Genomic DNA, 25,586 nt, shown 5'->3' with positions numbered 1-25,586 from the left:
AAAGTTACTGGTAAACTTTACATTTGCAACACTTATGAATATTTCACAATATTACTGCTAATTGTCTCCTTTGTTGTTTATCTGTGAATGTTAATTGTGAATGAAAAATTAGTGAAAGTTTTTCAAAATTTCACTAATTTGTATAAAAATAGTAGTTCATTTTCAAAAATTAATAATTTTTTGTAAATATAATTAATTTGGTGATTCTTAATAATACTGAGATTAAATATAATCACTTATTTTATTAATTTGCTTATTTTAGATTTGAATAGTATGCATTTTTTCAATTGTTGTTATGCTAAAAAACTATTTCAGCAGGTTGCATATAAACATTATTATTTTCTTATAGGTTCATATTTATGAACTAATTACAAATATTATTTAAGAAAAAAAATTTGTAAAATTTGAGTTTTGCATACTTTTTGATATTTTTTCTTAAATGACTTAAATGATAGAAGTTACATGGTGTCCAAACTTAGGCGATTTTACAGTGTATATATATATATATATACATATATATATATATATATATATATATATATATATATATATATATATATATATATATATATATATATATATATATATATATATATATATATATATATATATATATATATATATATGTAAATTATGTTAGTGTATTTTACAAATAGAGTGCTCAATGTTCTTAAAGAACAGAGCAATAATAAATTAGTAAAAAACACTTATCTAACTTTTATCTTCGACTTGAAGTTTCACCATTGCTGGATCATCAGGAAGAGTTACTAAATCTCAAAAAAAATTCAATTTATAGAAAAAAATATTTTACTGGAAGTTATAAATTATTATAAAAAATTTTTAATTATTATATTTTTTTGTTAACGGGATGTTACAGAAAGTAATTATGAAATAATTTGATGAATTGACGAATTATTGACGAATGACGAATTATTGTATATTAATGTAAATTCGAACCATCCCCCTCAAATTCTAAAACAAATTCCAATTTCAATTAACAATAGGCTAAACCAAAACTCTTCTAATGAAAATATTTTTAACTCCTCTAAACGCATTTATGAAGATGCCCTTAAAAAAAGTGGCTTTCAAAATTTCGAGCTAAAATTTGAAAAGAAAATTGCAAAAAAGCGTAATAGAAATAGAAACATAATTTGGTTCAACCCCATTTTTGGGGTTGAACCAAATTATGTTTCTTTTTTTGGTTTAGCCTATTGTTAATTGAAATTGGAATTTGTTTTAGAATTTGAGGGGGATGGTTCGAATTTACATTAATATACAATAATTCGTCATTAATATACAATAATTCGTCATTCGTCATTCGTCAATAATTCATCAATTCGTCAAATTATTTCATAATTACTTTCTGTAACATCCCGTTAACAAAAAAATATAATAATTAAAAATTTTTTATAATAATTTATAACTTCCTGTAAAATATTTTTTTCTATAAATTGAATTTTTTTTGAGATTTAGTAACTCTTCCTGATGATCCAGCAATGGTGAAACTTCAAGTCGAAGATAAAAGTTAGATAAGTGTTTTTTACTAATTTATATATATATATATATATATATATATATATATATATATATATATATATATATATATATATATATATATATATATATATATAAAATACTGGCATTACATTACTAGTATCAGTATTACATTAAAAAATTTACCTTTCGTCCTACTAGATATATGTAAATTCTTAATTTCAAGAAGCTGACAATTACTAACACAAGCAAATAAAGTGAGATTGAAATATATTTTTGGCTTAATTTTATCAATAAAAAACAAACTATTTCCATTAATTGTTATTTTATTTGAATATGCATTGTTGATATACTGTTGTGAAATATTCACTGAATTCCATGCATTTAGGATAAGTTTGGTCTTTGAAGTATCAATCAATTGAGTTATAACTATTTCATCATTAAAGTAATCAATACTGAGATATGTTTCTTCAGGTAATTCATTTTGTTGCAACAGCAAAATATTTCCAGTACCATCAGTTATGTTGAAATAAACATCAAATGTTATCTCAAATTCATCATATAAAACATTTAAAGATGATAGAGAATTACCAGGTTGTTTTAAAGTTATGTTCCATATAAACAAGTGATCTGTAATATAGAAGTTCAATATACATATATTAAAGTTCAAGTATAAAATAAATATGATATAAAAATAAGTACAACAATAACAACAAGTAACCAACCCAGGCTCTAGCTCTGCCTAATTGTACATGTTGAGCATACAAACTATTGGTTATGCATTTTTCTTAAGAAATATGTACAGGTTGATGTACGAAAACTTATAAAGACTGCTTAACAGAAAACAGTAGGGAATAAGAGTTAATAAAATAAACTTTACAAAAAACTTCATAACTTATACAAGTACAGAAAAAAAAAAAACTTTAAAAAGATAATGACAAAATTTTTAATAAATATTTCAACCTTCTTTGATGATCCTCAATATTAGGATTCATCACAATTATTCTGCACAAGCTACATATCCATACCCCTCCAATTTTTCAAATCATCAAACAACATTGTTTAGAGCAATAACTTTCATCTCTTATATTGTTTATTATTTTTTTATTGTTAAAATTCTGTCAGGCTTATAAACTCGATAAGCGGAAATTATTATGATTGTTAATACTATTTACTGTTGTGGCTCAACAGTAAATAGTATTAAAAAATAATAAAATGATTTATAAAATGCAAACATAAATATTATATAAAATATAAATATAACAAAATGACGTATTAAAAATATTAGACTATAATATTGATAGTTTATTTTTATACACTTTTATGCGCCTGTCAAATTTTGTTGAATTATTTTGACCACCACTTTTGATAAGTTTTTTACATTTTTTTTTTACATTTTTTTTTTACATTTTTTTTGGTTTGAGGATGAGGATGGGAGGGGGGAATGGGAGAACTGCAAGGAATTAAAAATTTGTTGGACAGTAAATCTATATTATTAATGTTTAACTTAATAGTAGTAGTAGTTTTAATAATAGCAATGCCCACTCAGATGTTTTTAGAACTTTTTTATAATAAAATATGAAAAATTTATTTATAGTTATGTAAATACGTAACTTATGCAAATGTAATGTTAAATACAAGCATCTAAAAGTATATAACATAGTAAGTTTCTTATTCATTATTTATTTAGTAACATAACTTTGATTTTTCATATTTTCAAAAGAATAACATAGAACTTATCAACTAAATGTGTAGTCAGTGTTTCCAATAATAATTTTATTCTATTTTCAAGTGAGTTCCTACAATTGTAACTGATTTTAGAATTTTATTATTAGAACTGATTTTACCTTCATAAAAGTCTTAATGTTATTCATTAAGCCAAGATGAAATATTATTAATCTTTATAACATTTACTAAAAACTGTTTAAATATTGTTACAATGTTACAATTCAAATTTTTGTAATAAGTACTTTTAATAATTTTTACATTGTTATAGTTTATATAATTATAACAACTTTGAATTACATTTAACAATCAAAAAAGAGACCTACCTAAACCTATATCACATGCACTCGCATAAAAATTTAATTTTTTTTGTTGCTAATTTATTGTAGATTCCTTTGTTTATTGTGAGAAAAACCTCTACATATCCATGTTGATATTTAAAAAAAAATCTCAACATATCCATGTTGATATTTTGATATTTTATAAAGTAGGGTCAGTTGGGTATAGTGGCAAGTTGGGCAACTAAAATACATAAAAAACTACACATCGAATGACAAAATAACTAATGGATGAAAGTTAGAGAATTAAAATGGTTACACAATGCACAACTTAAAGTTATTGGACAGCAGACAAGTTAAATAAATTAGCAATTTTCTGTTTTAGACCAAAAAGTAAAATAAAAAATTATTTTTCTTTAATACTTATAAAATTTCTGCCATCACTTAAGTGTTGATATGCCATCACTTAAGTGTTGATATAACAATTTTTTGGACTTTCAATTATAATTATTAATTATAGCATAACTGAATACGACAAAACTATTCTAGCAGTTTGTAACTTACTAAGACAAGCATATGTTATTATAGTATTATAAAAACATATGATTGTCTAAGTAAAGTACAAGCTGCTAGCATAGTTTTATAATATTGCTGCTGTGATGTTTGCATATGTAAACATATTTTTTAAATATAGATTTTGCATGATGTCGATTATACACTTTTTCTACAAAAAATACAACTGGTTGAAGTTGCCTAAAGCTTGATGCCTAGCAGTAACTGTCAGTTATATATATTTTTTTATAATTCAGCATTATTTTATTTAAATTATACAGTTGATGGTTGGTGCCAAGATTTAGGAGTTTTAAGCACCGTTCATCAGCCACTTTGAGCCCCATGCTGTAGCAGAAATCAGATCCTTTTTAAGCTCAAATGCCCCCTCTAAGCAATCAGAGAGTGTAGGTATCTTATCAAGACAAGAATAAATGGTAGTATCATCAGCAAACAAAGCCACCTCAGATGTGAGATTATCTGGAAGATCGTTAACTTAAACTAAAAAGAGTACAGGGCCAAGGACAAGATATGAAGACGAGTGCTGTCCATTGACGACAACTTTTATACTACGATTGAAAAGGAAGGATTCAATAATCTTAAAGATGTTACCAGATACACTGTAAGAAGAAACCTTATGGAGAAGACAAGCATGCTAAACGTTATCAAAAGCTTTAGAAATGTCAAGAGTGATAGCCTTAACCTCTCCACCTCTATCGAATGTACAAGGAAACCTATCAGTTATAACTGTAGGCAAATCAGCTGTAGAAAGAGAAGATAGAAATCCATATTATTGATCAGAAAGTAAGTTATTAGATTCAAGATGAGAGATCAAGTGTTTGTTAATTAAAGATTCAAAAACCTTACTTATGACAGGAAGAAGACTAATGGGACGCTATATAACAATAATTGCAATTTTTATAATGTTTATTTCATTTTTACTTTTTATTTTGTTTATGGTGTTTTTTTTAAGTTAAACATGTTTCAACAGATAAATAGTATAAAACTTTTATGTTAGAAAATGTGCAGTTGGTTGGTTTCATTGAATAATTAAAAGTCTTATTCCTTGAAATACATTTTTTTAATTTTTTACTTGAAAAAAAAAGTAACAATAAAGAAGGCTCAACACCTTTATAAGCAGCTCAAAAACCACAAGTTTTATAATTTTTTAAAATTTTTATTGTTTGTTTCTATTATTTTTGCATTGATTGTATTGTTTAGTACTTTTTTATTTTTTTTATTTTATTTTTTACTTATTTTTTTTTAATTCCTAATTTGTTTCGAATATTAGCTACAAATATTTCTTTCAAGTTAACAACCAAAAAACACAGCATAGCAAATATATTGTTTTAACAGACAGTTAATATTTATAATAATTTTATTTATATATTTATATATTTATATATATATATATATATATATATATATATATATATATATATATATATATATATATATATTTATATATATATATATATATATATTTATATATATATATATATATATATATATTTATATATATATATATATATATATATATATATATATATATATATATATATATATATATATATATATATATATAAATATATATATATATATATAAATATATATATATATATATATATATATATATAAATATATATATATATATATAAATATATATATATATATATATATATATATATATATATAAATATATATATTCATACTTTTTAATGAAAATGAACCATTATTGGTGTGCAATTTGCAGGTTTACAGTTTTACAGTTTTTAAAAATCATAAAGCTATATTTTGTGATAACTGCTTTTTTTGGGTTCATCTAAAATGTAATGATCTTAATGACATCGACTACCAAATGTTAAAATTGAAACCTTAGCTCTTTCTCTAATTCATATAATAATCATGGGATTGACAGCAGTAAAAATGATAATATACAAATACTTAGCAACTATACTGATATATAGTAATCTTAATTATATATATATATATATATATATATATATATATATATATATATATATATATATATATATATATATATATATATATATATATATATATATATATATATATTATATATATATGGTAATTTTAATTATATTACAAGTCATTAAATAAATCGTCATTTAAGATCCATCATCTCAACATTACTTCTCTAACAAAAAACTTTGATCTTTTTCAAAGTTTACTATTATCTTCAAAAATTGAATTAAACATAATTGGAATATCCGAATCTAGAATACTTAAAAATCGAACACCTTTTACCAACATATCTTTTAATGGACTTTGCTACGAACAAAGGCCAACTGAATCTCATGCTGGTGGTGCACTATTGTATATCAATAAAAAGTTTGCATAAAAACCAAGATATGATCTTATTATATATAAAAACTATAAATAAAACATAGAAAGAATTTAAACTAAGACAAAGATGAAAAAAAAAAAGGAAAGAAAGGAAAAAAAGCACTAATAAATAAAGATAATATTAATAATTGCAATAATAATAATAATATAATAATAATAATAATGTTAATTAAAAAACATTAAAAATAGTACCTATAATGATAACTATACTATAACTAATGATAAAATTATAACTAATGATAAAAATTATGGTATAAATAATTATAGTAAAGGAAACTATGACAGAAACTATTAAAATAAACATTACATTAGCAAAAACTAGGACAATAACTATAAAACTATTACTGCAATTAAATCACTATCACTGTCATTGTAAATAGTATTAATAAGATTTATAAAACAAAGGTAAATTAATGATAATAGTAATAGTAGTAGAGTTAAAAAAGACAGTATAAAATAAAAGTATTAATAGTTTTATAAATACAGTAATATAAGAAAAGGCAATAATAATAAAAGATAAAATTAATATTCATTAAATATATACTCAAATAAAAATTTCTTTATTTGGCTTCAATTGAGAAGAAGAATGTTGGTAATAAAAGGGAATTTAGTTAAAATCTTTTTTTATAAATGGTATTACATGGTTCCAGTGAGAAATACATTGATATTTTTATAGAGAGCTTGACATATTTGATAGTGTTGAAAATAAGTGTGCAAGGTAAAATTTTCAGTATTTCGATAATATTTGTGTGCGTCACTTGTTTTAATAAAAAAATTATTGAACGAACTCGGTAGTTTATTTTGAAGAAAATCAAAGAGACAATTATAAACATTTGCAAGATCCTTTTAAAATTTAAATTTTAAAAGATCCATAAAATTTTAGACATTTAATTCAGAAAAGCTATTTTCGATATAAGATTGTAAAGGAGAAAATATCATAATTCTTATGGAAGTGTGTTTTAAACTGTTCATATGATGTAATAGAAAACTACCCTTTTGACCGCAAATAGTGCAACAATAACTTAGATGTGAGGAGAACAAGGAATGGTAAATTGATATTACAATATGTTGGGAAACATAATGTCGTATTAATGACAACATACTATTGGCACATGAGAGATTTTATTTAATTGAATTAGTTGATAGTACCATGATAGGGTTTTGTCAAGAAATAGCCTGAGGTATTTTATATATTTAAATGGAAAAAGTCTTTTATCATTAATTCTAATTTTCACATTATCACTATCAATTTTTTTTTTTTTTGGAGGGTGAAAAATAATAAATTCAGTTTTATTGATATTTAGAGAAAGACGGTTACTATTTAACCAATGATACAAATGATGGAGATCTGAATTAACTTTTTTACAAAGTTGTGCAAGTGATTTATTCATGCATAGAAGATTAGTGTCGTCAGCAAAACAATGAACAAATTATTTATAGAGTGAGGCAGATTGTTAATATATAATAAAAACAGTAAAGGCCATAGAACAGAACCCTGTGGGAATAAAAACTGAAGATGACCTTATTTTTAGATATAAGTAAGTTGTTTTTTATTTTTTATTGCTTTTGCTTTTTATTAGATATTCAACAATGTTTTATATAAATCTAAGTGTTTAGTATAGTGTTATTGTCTGGTGGTGATATTCAGGTTAGATTTTATAAAGTTAAACTTTTAAAGAATCTTTCAAATTTGCTTTTTTTTAATTTATGCTTGCTTTTTTTTTAATTTACGTTTGCTTTTTTTCTTAGTTTTTAATTCAACAAATTTTTTTGTACAGAATATTTAAAAATGAATAACAATATTTGATTGCTATTTCAATTTTAGTGTTATACCTTATCACATATTGTAAATTTTAAATTCTAAGTTATCTTTATTTTTAGTTTTAAAGCTTATATTTATCTTAATGTATTAAATTTATACATTTACTTATAGGTTGTTTAAATAAAATGTGTTTGAATTTGTTGAAGTTGTTGTGAAATTGCAGTTTTCTGTCATGGGCAATGATATGGGTTTCAAAGTGGAAGAGGACAATTGTCAAATTCTAAAAAAAGTCCTCTATATCTAGAATAGGCAATAAGATTTTCCCTCAATTTATTAATGGGAAGGGGTTACCCTAACCAAAAGTGAAGTTTAAAAAGTTTAAGTGGGCAGTGAAAAATACTTAACTACATCTACAAATAGAAAAGGTATTTAAATGTTTTTAGTTTAATATGTATATATTTATTGATCTATTTTTTAAATTTTGTTTGTAAATAAATAAAAATGTTAGAAAATACTAATTTTTTCTTTCATTATTAATTTAATTAAATATTAAGTCATGTTTACAAAAAAATTTGTTAAAATGTTGTACATTTCATTTTACACTAAACACCGTCAAAATATAAGTCAGCAGAACATGCAAAATATTAAAATGATTCAAGAGCTGCTGTGACAGTGTCTATGATTCTCCATGTCAAAATAATATATTGTCATTTATAATATATTGTCAAATTTGTGAATACTTAAAATGGATTTAATAATTTTCATAATAATCACCAGTTATCACTGAATTAGGTATTTATAGGTATTCATAGGTCTATTAAATACTTACAATAAGAACTTAAAAGTCAATTTTTCACTGAGTATGTTCTTTATCAGTGTGTCCTTATCTGTTCAAGGAAACATAACTGTTTTTAATTAAAAGGATCATACTTTTAAAGAAAATTAACATTATACTAAATTCTTTTTTTTATTTTTTGTTTGTTTTTATAACTTTACTTGATTATCTCGTGATGGTAGAGTTATTTTTTATGTTTAACTGCAAATATTACGTATTAAAAACATTTAAAATTAGTTGTTATTCTATTTCTTTAGTTCTACTTTGGTGCTCTATTCACGATCATGTGCTTACTTTGTGTGCTGTTAAAATATCGTTTTAACTTAGTAAACTTTAACTATTTTAAATTTACTATGTTGATCATTAGCTAATAGTTTGAAAAGAAATTTGTTTTTTGCAATCAAGTTAAGAACAATTTTATTTTCTGGTCGAATTAGAATAATTGTTTGCACTGATAGCTATTGTGTTTTGTTATTTTGTGTGATAGCTATTTTGTTTTTGCAATTAATATTTTCATAAAAAAAAAAAAAAAAATTATTTTCTTACAGATTTTGATTATTTTTATAATGCTCTAGAAAAAACATTAGCAACAGGTAAATTGGTAAATTGAACTTTAATAATTTTACTGCTTTTATCACTACTATTATTTTTTTTATTTTAGACATGTCTTACAATGCTTTTTCAGTATTTTGCAAAACAAATAGAGGGCATATCTCATAAGGTGTGGGCTTAAATTTAGGGCAAAAGCACCCCTTCCCCTTTATATATATATTTCTAATTTAGAGTGTGGATCTTGTAGAAAGTAAAGCATGAAGAGAGAGAGTGGTGGATAAAAAAACGCTGCATCTTTAATTTGAATTTATGAAGATAGTTAATCTACCAATTGTTAACTGATAATGCAAATTTAGTACAAATTTTTTGTAAACATACTTCTCTTTATATATTTTATTTTGTTATTAGGTATAAATAAATTGATTTCCAGTTAATACATGTAGTGAATTCGGTTACTTTTTTTAGATTTATCACATGCTGTGTTTGTTTTTACTTTTACAAAGCTATTAGGCATTTTTTTTAAACAAAAATCTCTAAAGGTTTGTATTTATCTATGTGAACAAATGTCTACGCAAATATCTAAAATAGGGTGTCTGCCAGATCATTCAGAAATGATCTGGTAGACACCCCATTTTAGATATTTGACACCCAATTGCAAAAAAAACTAGGTAATAATCAGAGAAATTAGGTTAAATTTTTGAGAAATCAGGGAAAATAGCTCTTTATCAAACCTATGTAATTTAAGTAAGTTTTAGTAACTTTAAATCAAATCAAGGAAAACAGGTTATGGATCAGGAAAATCCACCTTTAAAAATTGTCAGAAACCCTGTAACATGTAAACTTTAAGTTAGGCAAAATATTTTAAAATATTTAAAATAACTTTACAGATTTACTTTTACTCAAAAATTTTATTACGGCAATATCTCCTTAAATTTGATTTATAGCATTTATATGCCATTTTATTAAGTTTAATAAATAAATAATAAGTCTTTTGTTTATTAAACAGTGATAAAAGATGATATCATAGCATGCCAAAGTGGTTGAAGTGTTTTGTATGGGTTCAAATCTTTTCTTTTATGCTTAATTTCTAAAATTACACTTAACTAAAAATCTTTTCCAATTTTCTAGAATACAAAGTAAAACATTTTTAAGGCCTATAGATATTATATGCATAAAATATATAAAGATATTTTATACTATAATAAATATAAGAGAGAGATTCTTTTTTTAAAACTTTTTTAAAATTTCTAAAAACATTAAAAAGCTTTAAAATTTCTAAAAACATGATTACACCAATAAAAATTAGTTAAGCATGTCATAATAGAGATGCTTAAGTTATTAATGTGCTTAGTAATTAGTTAAGCTTGCGAATTAAAGAGGCAACTTTCTTTCTTATAGAAAAAGATTTTATATGCAAACTTGATTTTTCTTAAAAGTTAAGGGGGTAATAATAATAAGCTGCAGATCTGAAAAAAAAAATTAATAGAAATTTATTAAAGAAAAAAATAACCCCTTTTTATTTATTTTTTATTTTTTTATAAAAATTTGTAGAAGTTATGAAGTATTGAACATTTATCGTTAACTCAAAAGAAAGATTTTTATATTTATCCCTTTTTTAAAAATTATTGAAATAAAGTGAAGTTATTAAAGTGGTTGGTATGAAAAAAACTTACCATGACCAGTATAATACGGGTCATGGTAAGTCTGTTCTTCCAGATATTTAAATCATCTCATGTTTTTTGAAAATTTTTATACCAATGGTAATTAACTCATTTCAAACAGGTGTTCTAAATATTTTTTAGACTGGTACTAATATTCAATCCCTTGATAATTAACAACGTATACCGAGATGGTTAAAGTTTTCTAAAATTATTTATAATAGAAATTTTTTTTATAGTTTTGTTAACAATAATGTTAACAATAAGTATAGTTTTTATATTTTTAAACAGTTATTTTTCTACCTTTTACTAAAAAATATTAAAGTAAGTATTATTAAGAATAGAAAAGGTCGGTGTGGAATAGATTCCCAAGACCCATATTTTACAGGTCATGACAGCTAGATTTAGTATGAAAAGTTTAAATTTAATTATATTACTTGTTAAAATTATAAGATTTTTGTGTTATTCAAGCAAGATTTCTAAAGAAAATTAAAAATGCAAACACCAAAAAATGGAAAAAAAAAGTGAGAACCAAGCTGCCGGTACTAACAGCAAAAAAAAAAAATTAATAAACACTTGCCTACAAAGAGATTTGATGAATTAGATGCTGCTATGTCTAAAAAATTGTTGGTAAAACTATGCCATAATGGTGTTATACTGACTACTCAAAGCCTGACATGTATGATGGGAGAGTAAAAAAGAAAAGAAAACAGAATTTACCCTATTTCTTATTTTCTCTATGTGACCTGCAAAATAAGTATTGCAAGTGGTGTGACTTGCATAAAGGTAGAGTCATTCTATGTGAACATGTCTTTCCTTTTGTCAGCTTTTATATGTTTTACAATGCTTATTAAAATTGTATTGAGTAAATATTGAAAAAAAAAGACTGATATATTAGAGATTTCATATAGAATTTGTTTTTATTCATTTGCATGAAATAATATTTTAAAATTACTAGATAAAAGATTTTACTAGATTTAATTAAATATCTTTTTACGTCTTGATATAGTTTTGGATGCATATAAGGTTAAATTGATAAAAAAAAAATGAGAAAAACATCATATATAAAAATGAAAGTATAGAGGATTATGTGATTTGGTATGGAATGACCAAACTGCAAGTGGTGCAACTTACTATTTTTTAAATAGATGGTTCTGGGTTATGCTCTTATTAGGACTTTTGTCAACCAACATTATTATTGTTTAGCCTTACTGATGGAATTTAAAACTCTATATTTAATAAAAAAAAAGATAAATTAAAATATTTATACTTTTGAAAACAAAGCACATACCTCCATCAATATAGCTATTTAAAACTTTTACTGTTTGATCTGGCACTGTTAAAGTTTGAGTAAGTACACTTTGAGATGGTTTTAGTGTAGATGGCTTTAATGTTTGTTCATTAACTAATGTAGCTGTTATTGAAGCACTTTGAAATGAGCTCGATGTAGAATTATCTATAAAGAAAGTTATAAGTTTATAATTAAAGAACACTCATAAAACTTTAACAATAATTGAGTAGCTTTAAATGTTCTCTTTTGATTGAAGTCCAAAACTTTAGAATTTTAGATGAGATTTATATTTTTTACAAAGGGTTGCATATTATATTAATAATATTTTTAAAGCATTAAGCTTGGTTTCCAATAGTTGTAAAAATGCTGAATAACAGTCGTGCAATTTTATTATAGAACAATCATTGCAAAATTTGATTTGTTTCAATTTCCTCAACAATTGTTTTACATTTTGTTGCAAAACCGAAGTTAAGTTGTACAACTTACACTAGAAAATGTTTCCATTATAAAACATATTTGTAGGAATGTTATTAAATATACTTATTTTTACAAATAAATTAGGCTGGTTTTTAATTTGAAATAATCAGGAACAGAAAAACTTTCAACAGTTGCTGCTTAGATAAAATTAAAAAAAAAAAAGTTTTAATATTCATTTTTGAAATTTAAAAAAGGAAAAATTTGATAGTCAAAGCTTAAAAAAATCAATTTCCATTCAGCTAGGTGATAGTGAATATAACATTTACTTTTATTTAACTAAGCACTATTTTTTTTTGCTGAATAATAGGGCACATTACCTTTACTTTTAAATGACAAAGCACCATATTTTCAGGTAATTTATAGGGCACATTAACTTAACTTTTAATTACCTACGCATCATTTTCTCAGTTAATTTATAGGGCACATTACTTTAACTTTAATAAACAAAGCACCATTTTTTCAGTTAATTTATAGGGCACATTAATTTTACTTTTAATTAACATAGCACCATTTTTCAGCTAATTGATAAGACTCATATTAACTTTACTTTTAATTACCATATCACAATTTTTTTTCAATTGATTAGTTAACCTGACTTTTAGTTTAAAAAAGCGCTATTTTTCAACACAATTAAATAATTTTAAAACTTTTAAATAACAAAGCATCATTTTTCAGGTAATTGATAGAGCGCATTAACTTTACTTTTAATTAATATAAACAAATAATAGGGCAAATTAAATTTTAGTTACCTTAATAAGGCACATTTTCTTTTAAACTTTCAGTTACATAAGCACCAGTTTTTCAGCTAATTTATTGGGTACAATAACTGTATTTTTAACTAACTTAGCACAATTTTTTTATAATTAAAACCAATGTTTTATTTTGATTTATTTTATTGCTTAAAAAATGTTTATTAGAAGTATATATGCCTAAAATAAGCTAGCCTAACCTTATATAAAACATTTATAATGAAAATACATCTTTTGCAATGAATGTGTATTATCAAGTTTTATAAGTGAAAAAAAAGAAATTAGAAATTAATTGAGTGTATTGTATCCTAAAAAAAGTGTGCAGCAGTGCTTTTAATAGTGGGTTAGAGGCCCTCCAAAAACCAGTTATTAACTTAAAAAAATTTTCACTAGGTATTACTAATAAAAAAAGTCTCTTTTCATTTGCAAAAGGTGCAAATAAAACACCAAAAATTGCTGGAACCCCTCCTCTAATGTGGGGTAGACTACCTACAGCTCTGGTGCACAATAAAAAACACATACTGAAAAAATTTAATAGAAAAAAGGAATAAAATTTTTACCTTTGCAACTTGCGTTGCTGATACAGCTTTGAGTTTGAAGAATCAAACTATTATTAAAACAAGTTAAACATGCCCTTGTTCTGCTCATAAAACCAGTACCGCATAAAGAACTGCAGTTTGACCATTCATTCCAATTGAATGAAAAATTCCAATTCACTGAAAAATCACTTTTTTTATTTAGATATTTTTCAGGTTTAAATAGATTTAATATTAACAAATACTCTTTAAAATAAATTTTTGTGTGTATTTTTATCAAACAATATTTTGGTATTTTGATCAAACACGTTACAGGGTCAAAATGGTAATATAGAGTAAAGCTTAGAGTAGGTAAGGTAAGGGAATGTAAGAGTTACATATATATATATATATATGCATATATATATATATATATATATATATATATATATATATATATATATATATATATATATATATATATATATATATATATATATATATATATATATATATACTTTATCACTTCCAAACGCACTAGACCTTGTATTCGTATAATAACTACTGTATAATAATTATACTTATATAAGGTCTGGTGCGTTTTGGAAGAGATAAAGCATATAATAATGAGTGTTTATGTTGACTTAATTCAAAACCAACAAAAAATGACTTAGTGCGTTCTGGCAGTATACCCTCGATATATATATATACATATATATATATATATATATATATATATATATATATATATATATATATATATATATATATATATATTATATATATATATATATATATATATATATATATATATGTATATATATATATATATATATATATATATATATTATATATATATATATATATATGTATATAAATTAGTAAAAAAGTAATTTATTATTATTGCTCTGTTCTTTTAGAACATTGAGCACTCTGTTTGTAGAATACACTAACATAATTTATATATATATATATATATATATATATATATATATATATATATATATATATATATATATATATATATATATATATATATATATATATATATATATATATATATATATATATATATATATATATATATGTATATATATATATATATATATATATATATATATATATATATATATATTTAATTTTGTTTAATTTTGCTGTGAGCATATATTCAGCAAGAGTGCTCGATGAATGATATCAGAGCTATATAATTGATTTTTTGACGAGATTAAATAAAAATAACTACATGATTTTTACTACTAAAAGTTTCATGCGTTTAGCAATCATCAGGTAAAAAATGTATTGTTTTTTTCGTTAAAAAATATACACAATAAACATCGTGGCGTTCAAAAACAATTACTATTTGCGAGCGTGGTTTGGTTTTTTATTCTTTGGGCTCGTGGTTGTCAAGCAAGAACTTGTTTTCGTGACGGCACTTAAAAATAGTTTCTGTTTTTTTATTTAATAATTTTTGCGTACCTTTGTATGATATTATGCAAAGTTTTTCATGAAGGCAAAGCAAGCATTTTTTTGTTACGTTGCTGTAGGCGGAAATTGTTTAATTATTGACCAAGTTAATTTTGGTGTTATTTTTAAGTTTTCTTTTATCTGCCATATATACTTTGAAAGGGTGGTTGAATTTTTCATCTTTTTGTTTGTGAATGAGTGTTTGTGGTTAGCCCATCTTTTCTTCCATTCACCTTCTGCTAGGCCAATATATACTTTTTCTGGGGTGTTAGTGGGGATACTATACATTTATAAATAACATTAGAGGCTCTACATTTTCCTATTATTGGACAGTTTTCTTTCTTTATGCAATTGCAGGGTGGGTATTCTTTTGGTCTTTCTGAACTAATTTTCTTGTTGTGGTTTTTTTATTATACTTTCCATAGATTCCACACCATGGAGAAAATTAATTTTAACTACTCGTTAAAAAATATACCAGTACCAGACGAAACCAGTTATAAACTGCAGCTGATAGAAAAAACAGAAAACTTCATCAAGCGAATCCGCTCGAAAACATTTTTTTATTTAAACAAAATGAAAGAAAACCAGTCATTAACAAATGAAATTTTTGGGTTTAAAACGAATAATACGCCACCCCATTACAAAGAAATAGAAAATTTTGAAAACGATTCACTCAACTTAATAAACCTTATAAAGTTTAAAAAAGTACACAGCGAATTTCAGAATAAATTAAAAAGAGACATATTAAATATAAAAAGCAACCCGAACGTTTTATTATTCGCAGACAAAACAAATAATATTTATCAAATTTCCACTCAGGAACACATTAAACGTCTTAACGAAAACATCACAAAAGCGTATAAAAAAGCCCCACAGAAACTCGAAAACTCTATTAACCTCGAAGCTAAAAATATTGCAAACACACTCAACTTAAGTAAACGAATAAAAATAATCGCAAAGTCTGAAGCTTTTATTACACTTAAAGACCACAAAGACTCGTTCCAAAACAATAAGCCCTGTCGTCTATTGAACCCTGCCAAAAGTGAACTTGGTCACATAAGCAAAAAATACTTGATACTATAAATAAAAAAAATTAGAACTGTATCAAGTTTAAACCAATGGAAAAATACCACTGATGCAATCAAATGGGTTGAAAATATACCAGATAAACAACATTGCGTTTTTATTCAATTTGACATTGTTGATTTTTACCTCACTATTACATCAGAAATACTGAGTAATGCAATACTGTTTGCAAAAAAACACACAAGTATTAGCCAAGAGAGTCATCAGAGTCATTAAACATTGGAGAAAGTCCTTGCTATTTTTTTAAAACGAAACATGGAAGAAAAACTTAGCACACGACTGCTTTGATGTCACAATGGGTTGCTTTGACGGTGCAAAAGTTTGTGAACTGGTGGGCCTATATATATTAGACTCACTATCTAAAGTAATAAATAAAGAAGACGTTGGACTATATCGTGACGATGGTCTGATGATACTTCGTAAAAAAACTGGATCACAAATTGATAGAATACGAAAAAACATAATTATATCGACAAACATTTTCCAACATCCCACCCCCTAAGTAAACTATTCAATCAAAACACTATCAAATTGAGTTACAGCTGCACCAAAAATATCGAAAGTATAATAAAAAGCCACAACAAGAAAATTAGTTCAGAAAGACCAAAAGAATACCCACCCTGCAATTGCATAAAGAAAGAAAACTGTCCAATAATAGGAAAATGTAGAGCCTCTAATGTTATTTATAAATGTATAGTATCCCCCCCTAACACCCCAGAAAAAGTATATATTGGCCTAGCAGAAGTTGAATGGAAGAAGAGATGGGCTAACCACAAACACTCATTCACAAACAAAAAGATAAAAAAAATTCAACCACCCCTTCAAAGTATATATGGCAGATAAAAGAAAACTTAAAAATAACACCACAATTAATTTGGTCAATAATTAAACAAGTTCCCACCTACAGCAACGTAACAAAAAAATGCTTGCTTTGCCTTCATGAAAAACTTTGCATAATATCATACAAAGGTACGCAAAAATTATTAAATAAAAAAACAGAAACTATTTTTAAGTGCCGTCACGAAAACAAGTTCTTGCTTGACAACCACGAGCCCAAAGAATAAAAAACCAAACCACGCTCGCAAATAGTAATTGTTTTTGAACGCCACGATGTTTATTGTGTATATTTTTTAACGAAAAAATCAATACATTTTTTACCTGATGATTGCTAAACGCATGAAACTTTTAGTAGTAAAAATCATGTAGTTATTTTTATTTAATCTCGTCAAAAAATCAATTATATAGCTCTGATATCATTCATCGAGCACTCTTGCTGAATATATGCTCACAGCAAAATTAAACAAAATTAAATATATATATATATATATATATAAATTATGTTAGTGTATTCTACAAACAGAGTGCTCAATGTTCTAAAAGAACAGAGCAATAATAATAAATTACTTTTTTATTAATTTATATACATATATATATATATATATAAATATATATATATATATATATATATATATATATATATATATTATATATATATATATATATATATACAGTGGCGGCGTTAGGGTATGGCCTGGTTGGGCGATGGCTTAGGGCGCCGAATATAAAGGGGCGAAACTAATTGGTTATTTTACCCTTTGCCTTTTTTTTGAATGGGGTTAAATCGAGCTAGGGGCGCCGTAGAAATCTCGCCCAGGGCGCTGGTAGTGCTAAAACCGGCATTGTATATATATATATATATATATATATATATATATATATATATATTATATACATATATATATATATATATATATATATATATATATATATATATATATATATATATATATATATATATATATATATATACATATATATATATATATGTATATATATATATATATATATATATATATATATATATATATATATATATATATATATATATATATATATATATATATACATCTATACATTTATGTACATCTTTGTCAAAAAGAAGGAGACTTTTTGTATGCTAAATGTAATTGTAAAGCTGGTATGGGAGGATGTTGCAAGCATGTTGCTGCAGTATTATTTCAATTAAATGAATCCGAGCTATTAAGTTTAAACTCTGTACCATTCGATAAAACATGCACTGAAGTGTTACAGCAATAGCATGTTCCTGCTGAAGGAAAAAATTCAGAGCCAGTTAGGCTTTCTAAAGTTTCCTTTAAAAAGATTAATTTAGAAAAGAATTTAAACAACTCACAAAAGCGACCATTTGTATAAGGAAATATAAACTTTTGTTCAACTCCAATTTTTTCACATAATCCAAGCGATGAGAAAATTAAAAAACTGTCTGATAGTTTATATAATCTAAGAGAAGTAATAGCATTTGCAAATCTTTTAAAAGGAAATAATTATCATTCCACGTCTTAATATGAAACATCAATATCTGAATATCAGCAAAAAGTAAAAGAACTCGATTTAAATTCTGATATTACATTTAATCTTGTTGATACCATAAAAATGGATTTGAAGTAGAAATCAGTGATTCATTTGAATTTGATGAAACTCAATTAATGTTTATTTCAAAATATTTAGTTCTATCAAAAGAGAGAATAAAGACTTTGGAAAGAGCTACTTTATCACAATCTACAAGTTTATGGCTTCAAGAAAGAAAAAAACACTTGACATATTCCAACTTTGGTTTTGTAAATAATGGACAAAAAAGTATATTTACTGCATCTATTTTGAATAGAATTTTGAAAAACAATAAAAATAACTTTTGCCACAAAGCTTGTAATTGGGGTAAAATAAATGAAAACACAGCAATAAAAAATATGAAAATATAAAAAATGTATCAGTAACGAGATGCGGATTTATCATTAACCCCAAATGGCCTTGGCTCGGTACAAGCCCTGATGGAATTGTATCGGTAAATGAAAAAATAAGACCTATTCAAATCAAATGTTCTTTTTCAAAGAAAGATTTAACTATAGCTGAAGCTTGCCTAGATAAAACATTTTTTCTTGTTGTTATTGATAGCTAAACAATGCCTAAACAAAATCATGTTTATTTTTATCAATGTTAAGGTGTTATGGCATTATTAGAGATCAAAGAGTTAGATTTTATAGTTTATACTGAAAAAGATGTTTTTATTGAGAGTATTAAATTTCTTAAAGAACAATGGGAAAAAATTACTTTACCCAATTTAACTAAATTTTACTTTGAGTTTATGCAAGAAAATGTATTTGCAGTTTAGATAAAAAAATTTCAAATTTTTCACAAATGTTTTATTTATCTGAAACAAATTGTGGCAAAAAGTTTGTTAAATAACAACAAACTATCCAAGTTTTATTAATATCTGACACCATGGACAACTTAAATGGTGTTTGTAAAATATGATTTTTATTCGCTGTATTGCTCTTTCTACATGAATTCGAACAGCAGCAATATTTCTAGTTTCATTCTGATCTTCTATAATAAGATCAGAGTCTGAATTATTTTCAGTTTTAACAAGATTTCGACTTGGCCTTTTGGTTGAAGACATGGCCTTGCGCATTGAGATATCCTTAAGTCATGTTAGTAGAATCATAGTAATATAGACTGATTTTTTGCATTCTCAAATGCTACCAATTTGGGCAACAAAACAAACTTTAAAAGAAACAATGCCAAAATGATTTAAGGAAAAATACGAATCAACAAGGGTAATTTTAGACTGCACTGAACTATTTATTGAAATGCCTACATCTTTTCGAAGCCAGTCTGCAACTTTTTCTAATTATAAACAAAAAAATACAGGAAAAGTATTAATCGGAATAGCACCAAATGGAGCCATAACATTTGTTTCTAATTTATACTGTGGTCGTTTTTCAGTCAAACAAATTACTAAAGATTGTGGCATATACAACCTGCTTGAACCAGGACACAGTGTAATGGCAGATAGAGGTTTTGATATTGCTGATGATTTACCAGAAATCGTTTCATTAAATATACCTCCATTTCTAAATGGAAATATATGCCACAATCTTTAGTAATTTGTTTGACTGAAAAACGACCACAGTATAAATTAGAAACAAATGTTATGGCTCCATTTGGTGCTATTCCGATTAATACTTTTCCTGTATTTTTTTGTTTATAATTAGAAAAAGTTGCAGACTGGCTTCGAAAAGATGTAGGCATTTCAATAAATAGTTCAGTGCAGTCTAAAATTACCCTTGTTGATTCGTATTTTTCCTTAAATCATTTTGGCATTGTTTCTTTTAAAGTTTGTTTTGTTGCCCAAATTGGTAGCATTTGAGAATGCAAAAAATCAGTCCATATCACTATGATTCTACTAACATGACTTAAGGATATCTCAATGCGCAAGGCCATGTCTTCAACCAAAAGGCCAAGTCGAAATCTTGTTAAAACTGAAAATAATTCAGACTCTGATCTTATTATACGCTCTCTTCCCTTTATATTGTACTTAAAATCTGTTGTTTTTTAATGTTTGTATTTGACCCCCAATATATAAGTTTGCTTGCAGCAGGTTCTAAATATTTTAGTAGAACTTTAAATAGATTGTATGGTTTAATATATAAGCTTGAAAATAGTTTTTTGTTTATACTGTTGTATAATTGCAAATAAACGACTTGAATTGATAATTTTATTTTAAGCACAACATCTCGTAAATCTGCAGAAATCATAGTTGATAAGAAATCCAATTTAAATACTCAACCAAACTCAATCCAGGAATGTTACAAATCAATGGAAGAATTTACTAAGCGTATAATACATCTTAATCTTCCTTCTGGTTGGAATATAAATAATAATATTTCTCACGTTCATATTTTTGAAAAAGATGAAATTCATGAAGTTACAAAAACAGACATATTTATTGATGCTTCTTTAACATTTATACTTCGCATTTATGCCTGGTGTTTACCATCAACCCATGAAGTTTATAAAAGTTATGACAGTTCAATGAAAAATATCGCTTTGTCAAACTTGATCAAAGTTATTTTAAGTTATAGTATTTGTCTAGGAGTCTCACTCGATGAAGCAAAAATGTCTGCCATCAAACATTGTGTCCCTAAAATATATAGTCAAACAGAATTTAACTTTCATGGTACTTATCAAACTGAGTATTTCAGATCAAGTACATGTTCAGTTTTGAGCAAACTGAAATGTTGTGATAACTGTATTATAAATGAAAAAACTTTTACTTCTAAGTCTTCCAAATCATCAAAAAGAAAGCACAGTGTAGCGAAAAAGCCTGCTAAACTTAATGCACCAATATCATTGACTTCTCCAAATCGCCTAAAGTTAACAATTCAGAACTATAGAATTGAAAATAATGAGTTGAAAGAAAAAATCATTGATTTACAAAATTCAATTTCAAAATCTGCCCTGACTATCAGTTCAAGTTTAAGTGATGATTTAATATCAATTATGTCAAATCAAAACAAAATCTTACCTTTTATGAAGCTATTTTGGGAGGAGCAGCAAAAATATTTGAGGTTATCTCCAACTAATGTAAAATATTATCCTATAATAATTCGATACTGTCTTTCACTGGCATCAAAGTCTGCTGCAATGTATGATGATATACGTTACAATGAGAAATCAGGAACAGGTTTTCTTGTCCTTCCAAGTCGTCGTCGCTTACGTGATTATAAAAATTACATTAAACCTAAACGTGGATTTAATAAGGAAATAATTGATGAATTAAAAGAAAAAACCAAAGATTTTTCTGAGCAAGAAAAATTTATTGTCATTCTAATGGATGAAATGAAAATTCAGGAAAACTTAGTTTGGGACAAGCACACTTGGGAGATTGTGGGTTATGTTGATCTTGGTGATGCTGATGTTAACATAGCAACTTTGCCAAAAGTAGATAATTTTGCTACCCATGTTTTAGTATTTCTTGTTCGTAGTATTGTCAATCCTTTTAAATTTAGTTTAGCTATCTTTGCAACAACTGGAGCCACCGCTTGTCAAATTTTTCCATTGCTTTGGAAAGCAATTGGAATTTGTGAATTAAATATAATGAATATAAGAAGTTTAAATGGTCATAAATTTGATCTAAAACCAAATCTAGCTCCATTCTTATTATTAAATGATGATTTTTTTTTGGTTACAAAGTGTTTTTTTGCAATATTTTAAAGATTGGTTAAAATCTATAGAAGAGCATCCTGGAGATATTTCAAAATCAAAGATGTTCATTGCCCATCAAACATATGAAGGTTTGAAGATTTGAAGTTCATTCAATTATAGAATCTGTTCAGTTTTTACTGCAACAAAATGTAAAATATCCAATTGAAAATTATTTTGGACGCCAACGATCACTTGGATCACGAAAAGATAATCCATCTGTTAATGACTTTGGTTACAATGATAACACAATAAGAAATCAGAAAGTATTTCTTCCTGTAACTGGAAATGTAATTAGCTATACAGATAATACGAGTGATAGTATTAAATCGTGTTAAAAAAAAATTTAAACCAAGTAAAAACTGTATTAAACATAAGATAATATTTTTTGATGAGTTCAATTATTAATATTTTTCACTTAAAATTTAACATATATAGATTTCGACTTATTTTCTTTTTTAAAAATGTAGTACACTATTTTTAAAATATTTTTTGGCATAAATGTATTGGTCAAAAATAATCAATTTTAAAGATCTGTCTATATCAAAATTTATCTTACAATTTAAAAAAATGGTAACACTATAAAGTATTAGATGTGTTATTGTTGATTTAAAATTGAAAAAACAATTATATTAATTTTGTTATTGATATTGTATATATAAAAGTTGATTTATACAATATCAATATGAAATACATCATAAACTTATACATCATAAAAGTAAGTCATTAAGTATTTATTTTACTACTTCAAGAGTAGTTAGTAATATGCCATTAATATTTTTAAAAGATATGTGGCTATGAAAATAGCCGTTTTCATAAGTCCAAGTCATGCCAAGTCTTTAATGTCCTTGTTCCAAAGTTGAGACTTTTTTTTAATTGCTGTTCTTAATCCATTTGATTTAGTTTGACTTTTAGAAATCTTGAAAGCTTGCAACTTATCTTTCACATAGGAAAATGTACGAACACGTATATACAGAGTTAGAAGATCTTCTAATAAATTAAGTGCTATTTCTTTTTGAACTTTATCAGTTGAACTATATATAATTTTTGAAAAGTTAACAAGCACAAAAGAGTCTTTAATTAACGTATCAACTATTTCTTTGCAATTGATAGTATGAGATGACTTTTTTGCCATAGAAATAAAATGGTACTCTGCAGTAGTAAAGATACAAATAACCTCTTTACTTACTTTCCATAAACCACCCCTATCATGCAAATTAACATGTTTATGCTCTGGCAAAGAAATCGTTTCTCCTGTACATTTACCAGCAAACAAAAAGGATAAACACTGTTTATGATACAAACTAGACATGTTAGAACTAAATCTAATTCTACGGTAAAAGGTACCAAAAACATAACCACTAAGATAAGCGATAATAGATTTTTCTTTTTCAGTAAACTGATAAGATTCATGTTTAAATGTTAAAACATCATTATTAAAGGAGGCGCCAGTCAGATGAGCCAAGACAAGATTAGCAACTTCAAAACTTAAAAGAAGAGTACAGTTTTGGCTAAGATTTTTAAAAGGACTTGGTGCTTCAGAAAATATTTTGTAGAAAGCTGGGTAAAAATTTTCAGCATTTCCATCAAATGATTCAATAATACTTTTTATTAAAGAATAAGCTGTATTGACCTCCTCTTTACATGTCAATTTAAAATTTTTAAATTCAGTTCCTATTTTAGTAGGGTAGCATTCATCTATGGCAAGCTTTTCTGCATTCTGAATCAAGTAATTTTGAAAGCAATTAGAATGAAGAATAAGCTCTGCTATTTTTTCTTCTTTACTAAACTGTTTATCAATAAGCTTGTCCTTGTGCTTGGCATTGAGGTGACGAGTTAAACCACCTTGTGATAAACATCTTTTTTCGCAATATAAACACAAAAATACACGCTCTTCATTTGCGTTAAGGTGAGTTTCCACTCATCCGTTTTATTACGGGAAAGGGAAAAGGATGGGAAAAAAACTGTTCTGTACAGGACGGTTAGGATTTATTGATTTCCACTTATACGTATCACTTTAACTTACGTTTTTAAATAATGATAGTTAAATAATAAAAATGGCGGCGTTATCGATTCTTAGCAGGAAAACTTTATATTTGTTATTACTGTATTATTTAAAAATCAAAAGAAGGCAAAAGTATAAAAAAAGTATGTGGGTCAGAAAATTATTTAGAGAAAGAAAAACAAAAGGAGCATTCAGTTTATTTATAACAGATATGCAGCTTTTTGATCACGAATACTTTTTTAAGTTTTTTAGAATGACACCTACAAAGTATGAACATTTGTTAAGCTTAATTGCACCAGCAATTACAAAATCTTCTCTCAGACGTGAAACAATTGGAGCTAGTGAAAGATTAATGGTCACTTTGAGATACATTTTTGGAAGCACTTCACAAATAGATTTAGCTGGTATGTTTCGAATAAGTCCGACTTCCGTAGGAAGAATAATAAACGAAACCTGTATTGCTATATGGACTATTTTGCTGGCTAAAGAATATATTAGCTATCCAAAAAGCGAAGATGAATGGAAAGCTATAGCAAACGAGTTTGAGAAGAAATGGAACTTCTCCAATTGCATAGGGGCTATTGATGGGAAACATATTGTTATGCAAGCCCCTTCAAGATCAGGGTCATTCTACTTTAATTACAAAAAATCTCACTCAATTGTTTTGATGGCTATTTGCAATGCAAACTATGAATTCACACTTATTGACATTGGAGATA

General features: G+C 25.5%; 1 protein-coding gene across 3 annotated transcripts in view; it reads right to left on the bottom strand.

Moving 5' to 3' along the window:
* LOC136080628 (coadhesin-like) overlaps positions 1–25,586 on the bottom strand; it is a 102,340-nt gene that overhangs the window by 40,195 nt on the left and 36,559 nt on the right. For 2 of the 3 annotated variants that reach the window (XM_065797527.1, XM_065797526.1), the window contains exons 3-5: positions 14,298–14,453; positions 12,512–12,676; positions 1,681–2,124 (exon numbers count right to left, since the gene is read on the bottom strand). In XM_065797527.1, coding sequence (XP_065653599.1) covers positions 1,681–2,124; positions 12,512–12,676; positions 14,298–14,453 — 765 coding nt within the window. The remainder of the gene's footprint in view (positions 1–1,680; positions 2,125–12,511; positions 12,677–14,297; positions 14,454–25,586) is intronic. The other variant, XM_065797528.1, reaches the window with a different exon arrangement.

The sequence above is a fragment of the Hydra vulgaris genome, chromosome 05 (genome assembly GCF_038396675.1).
Source record: "Hydra vulgaris chromosome 05, alternate assembly HydraT2T_AEP".
Classification (NCBI taxonomy): Eukaryota; Metazoa; Cnidaria; class Hydrozoa; order Anthoathecata; family Hydridae; genus Hydra; species Hydra vulgaris.
Note: the sequence above shows the minus strand (reverse complement) of the source record. Positions and strands in the feature narration are given on the sequence as shown.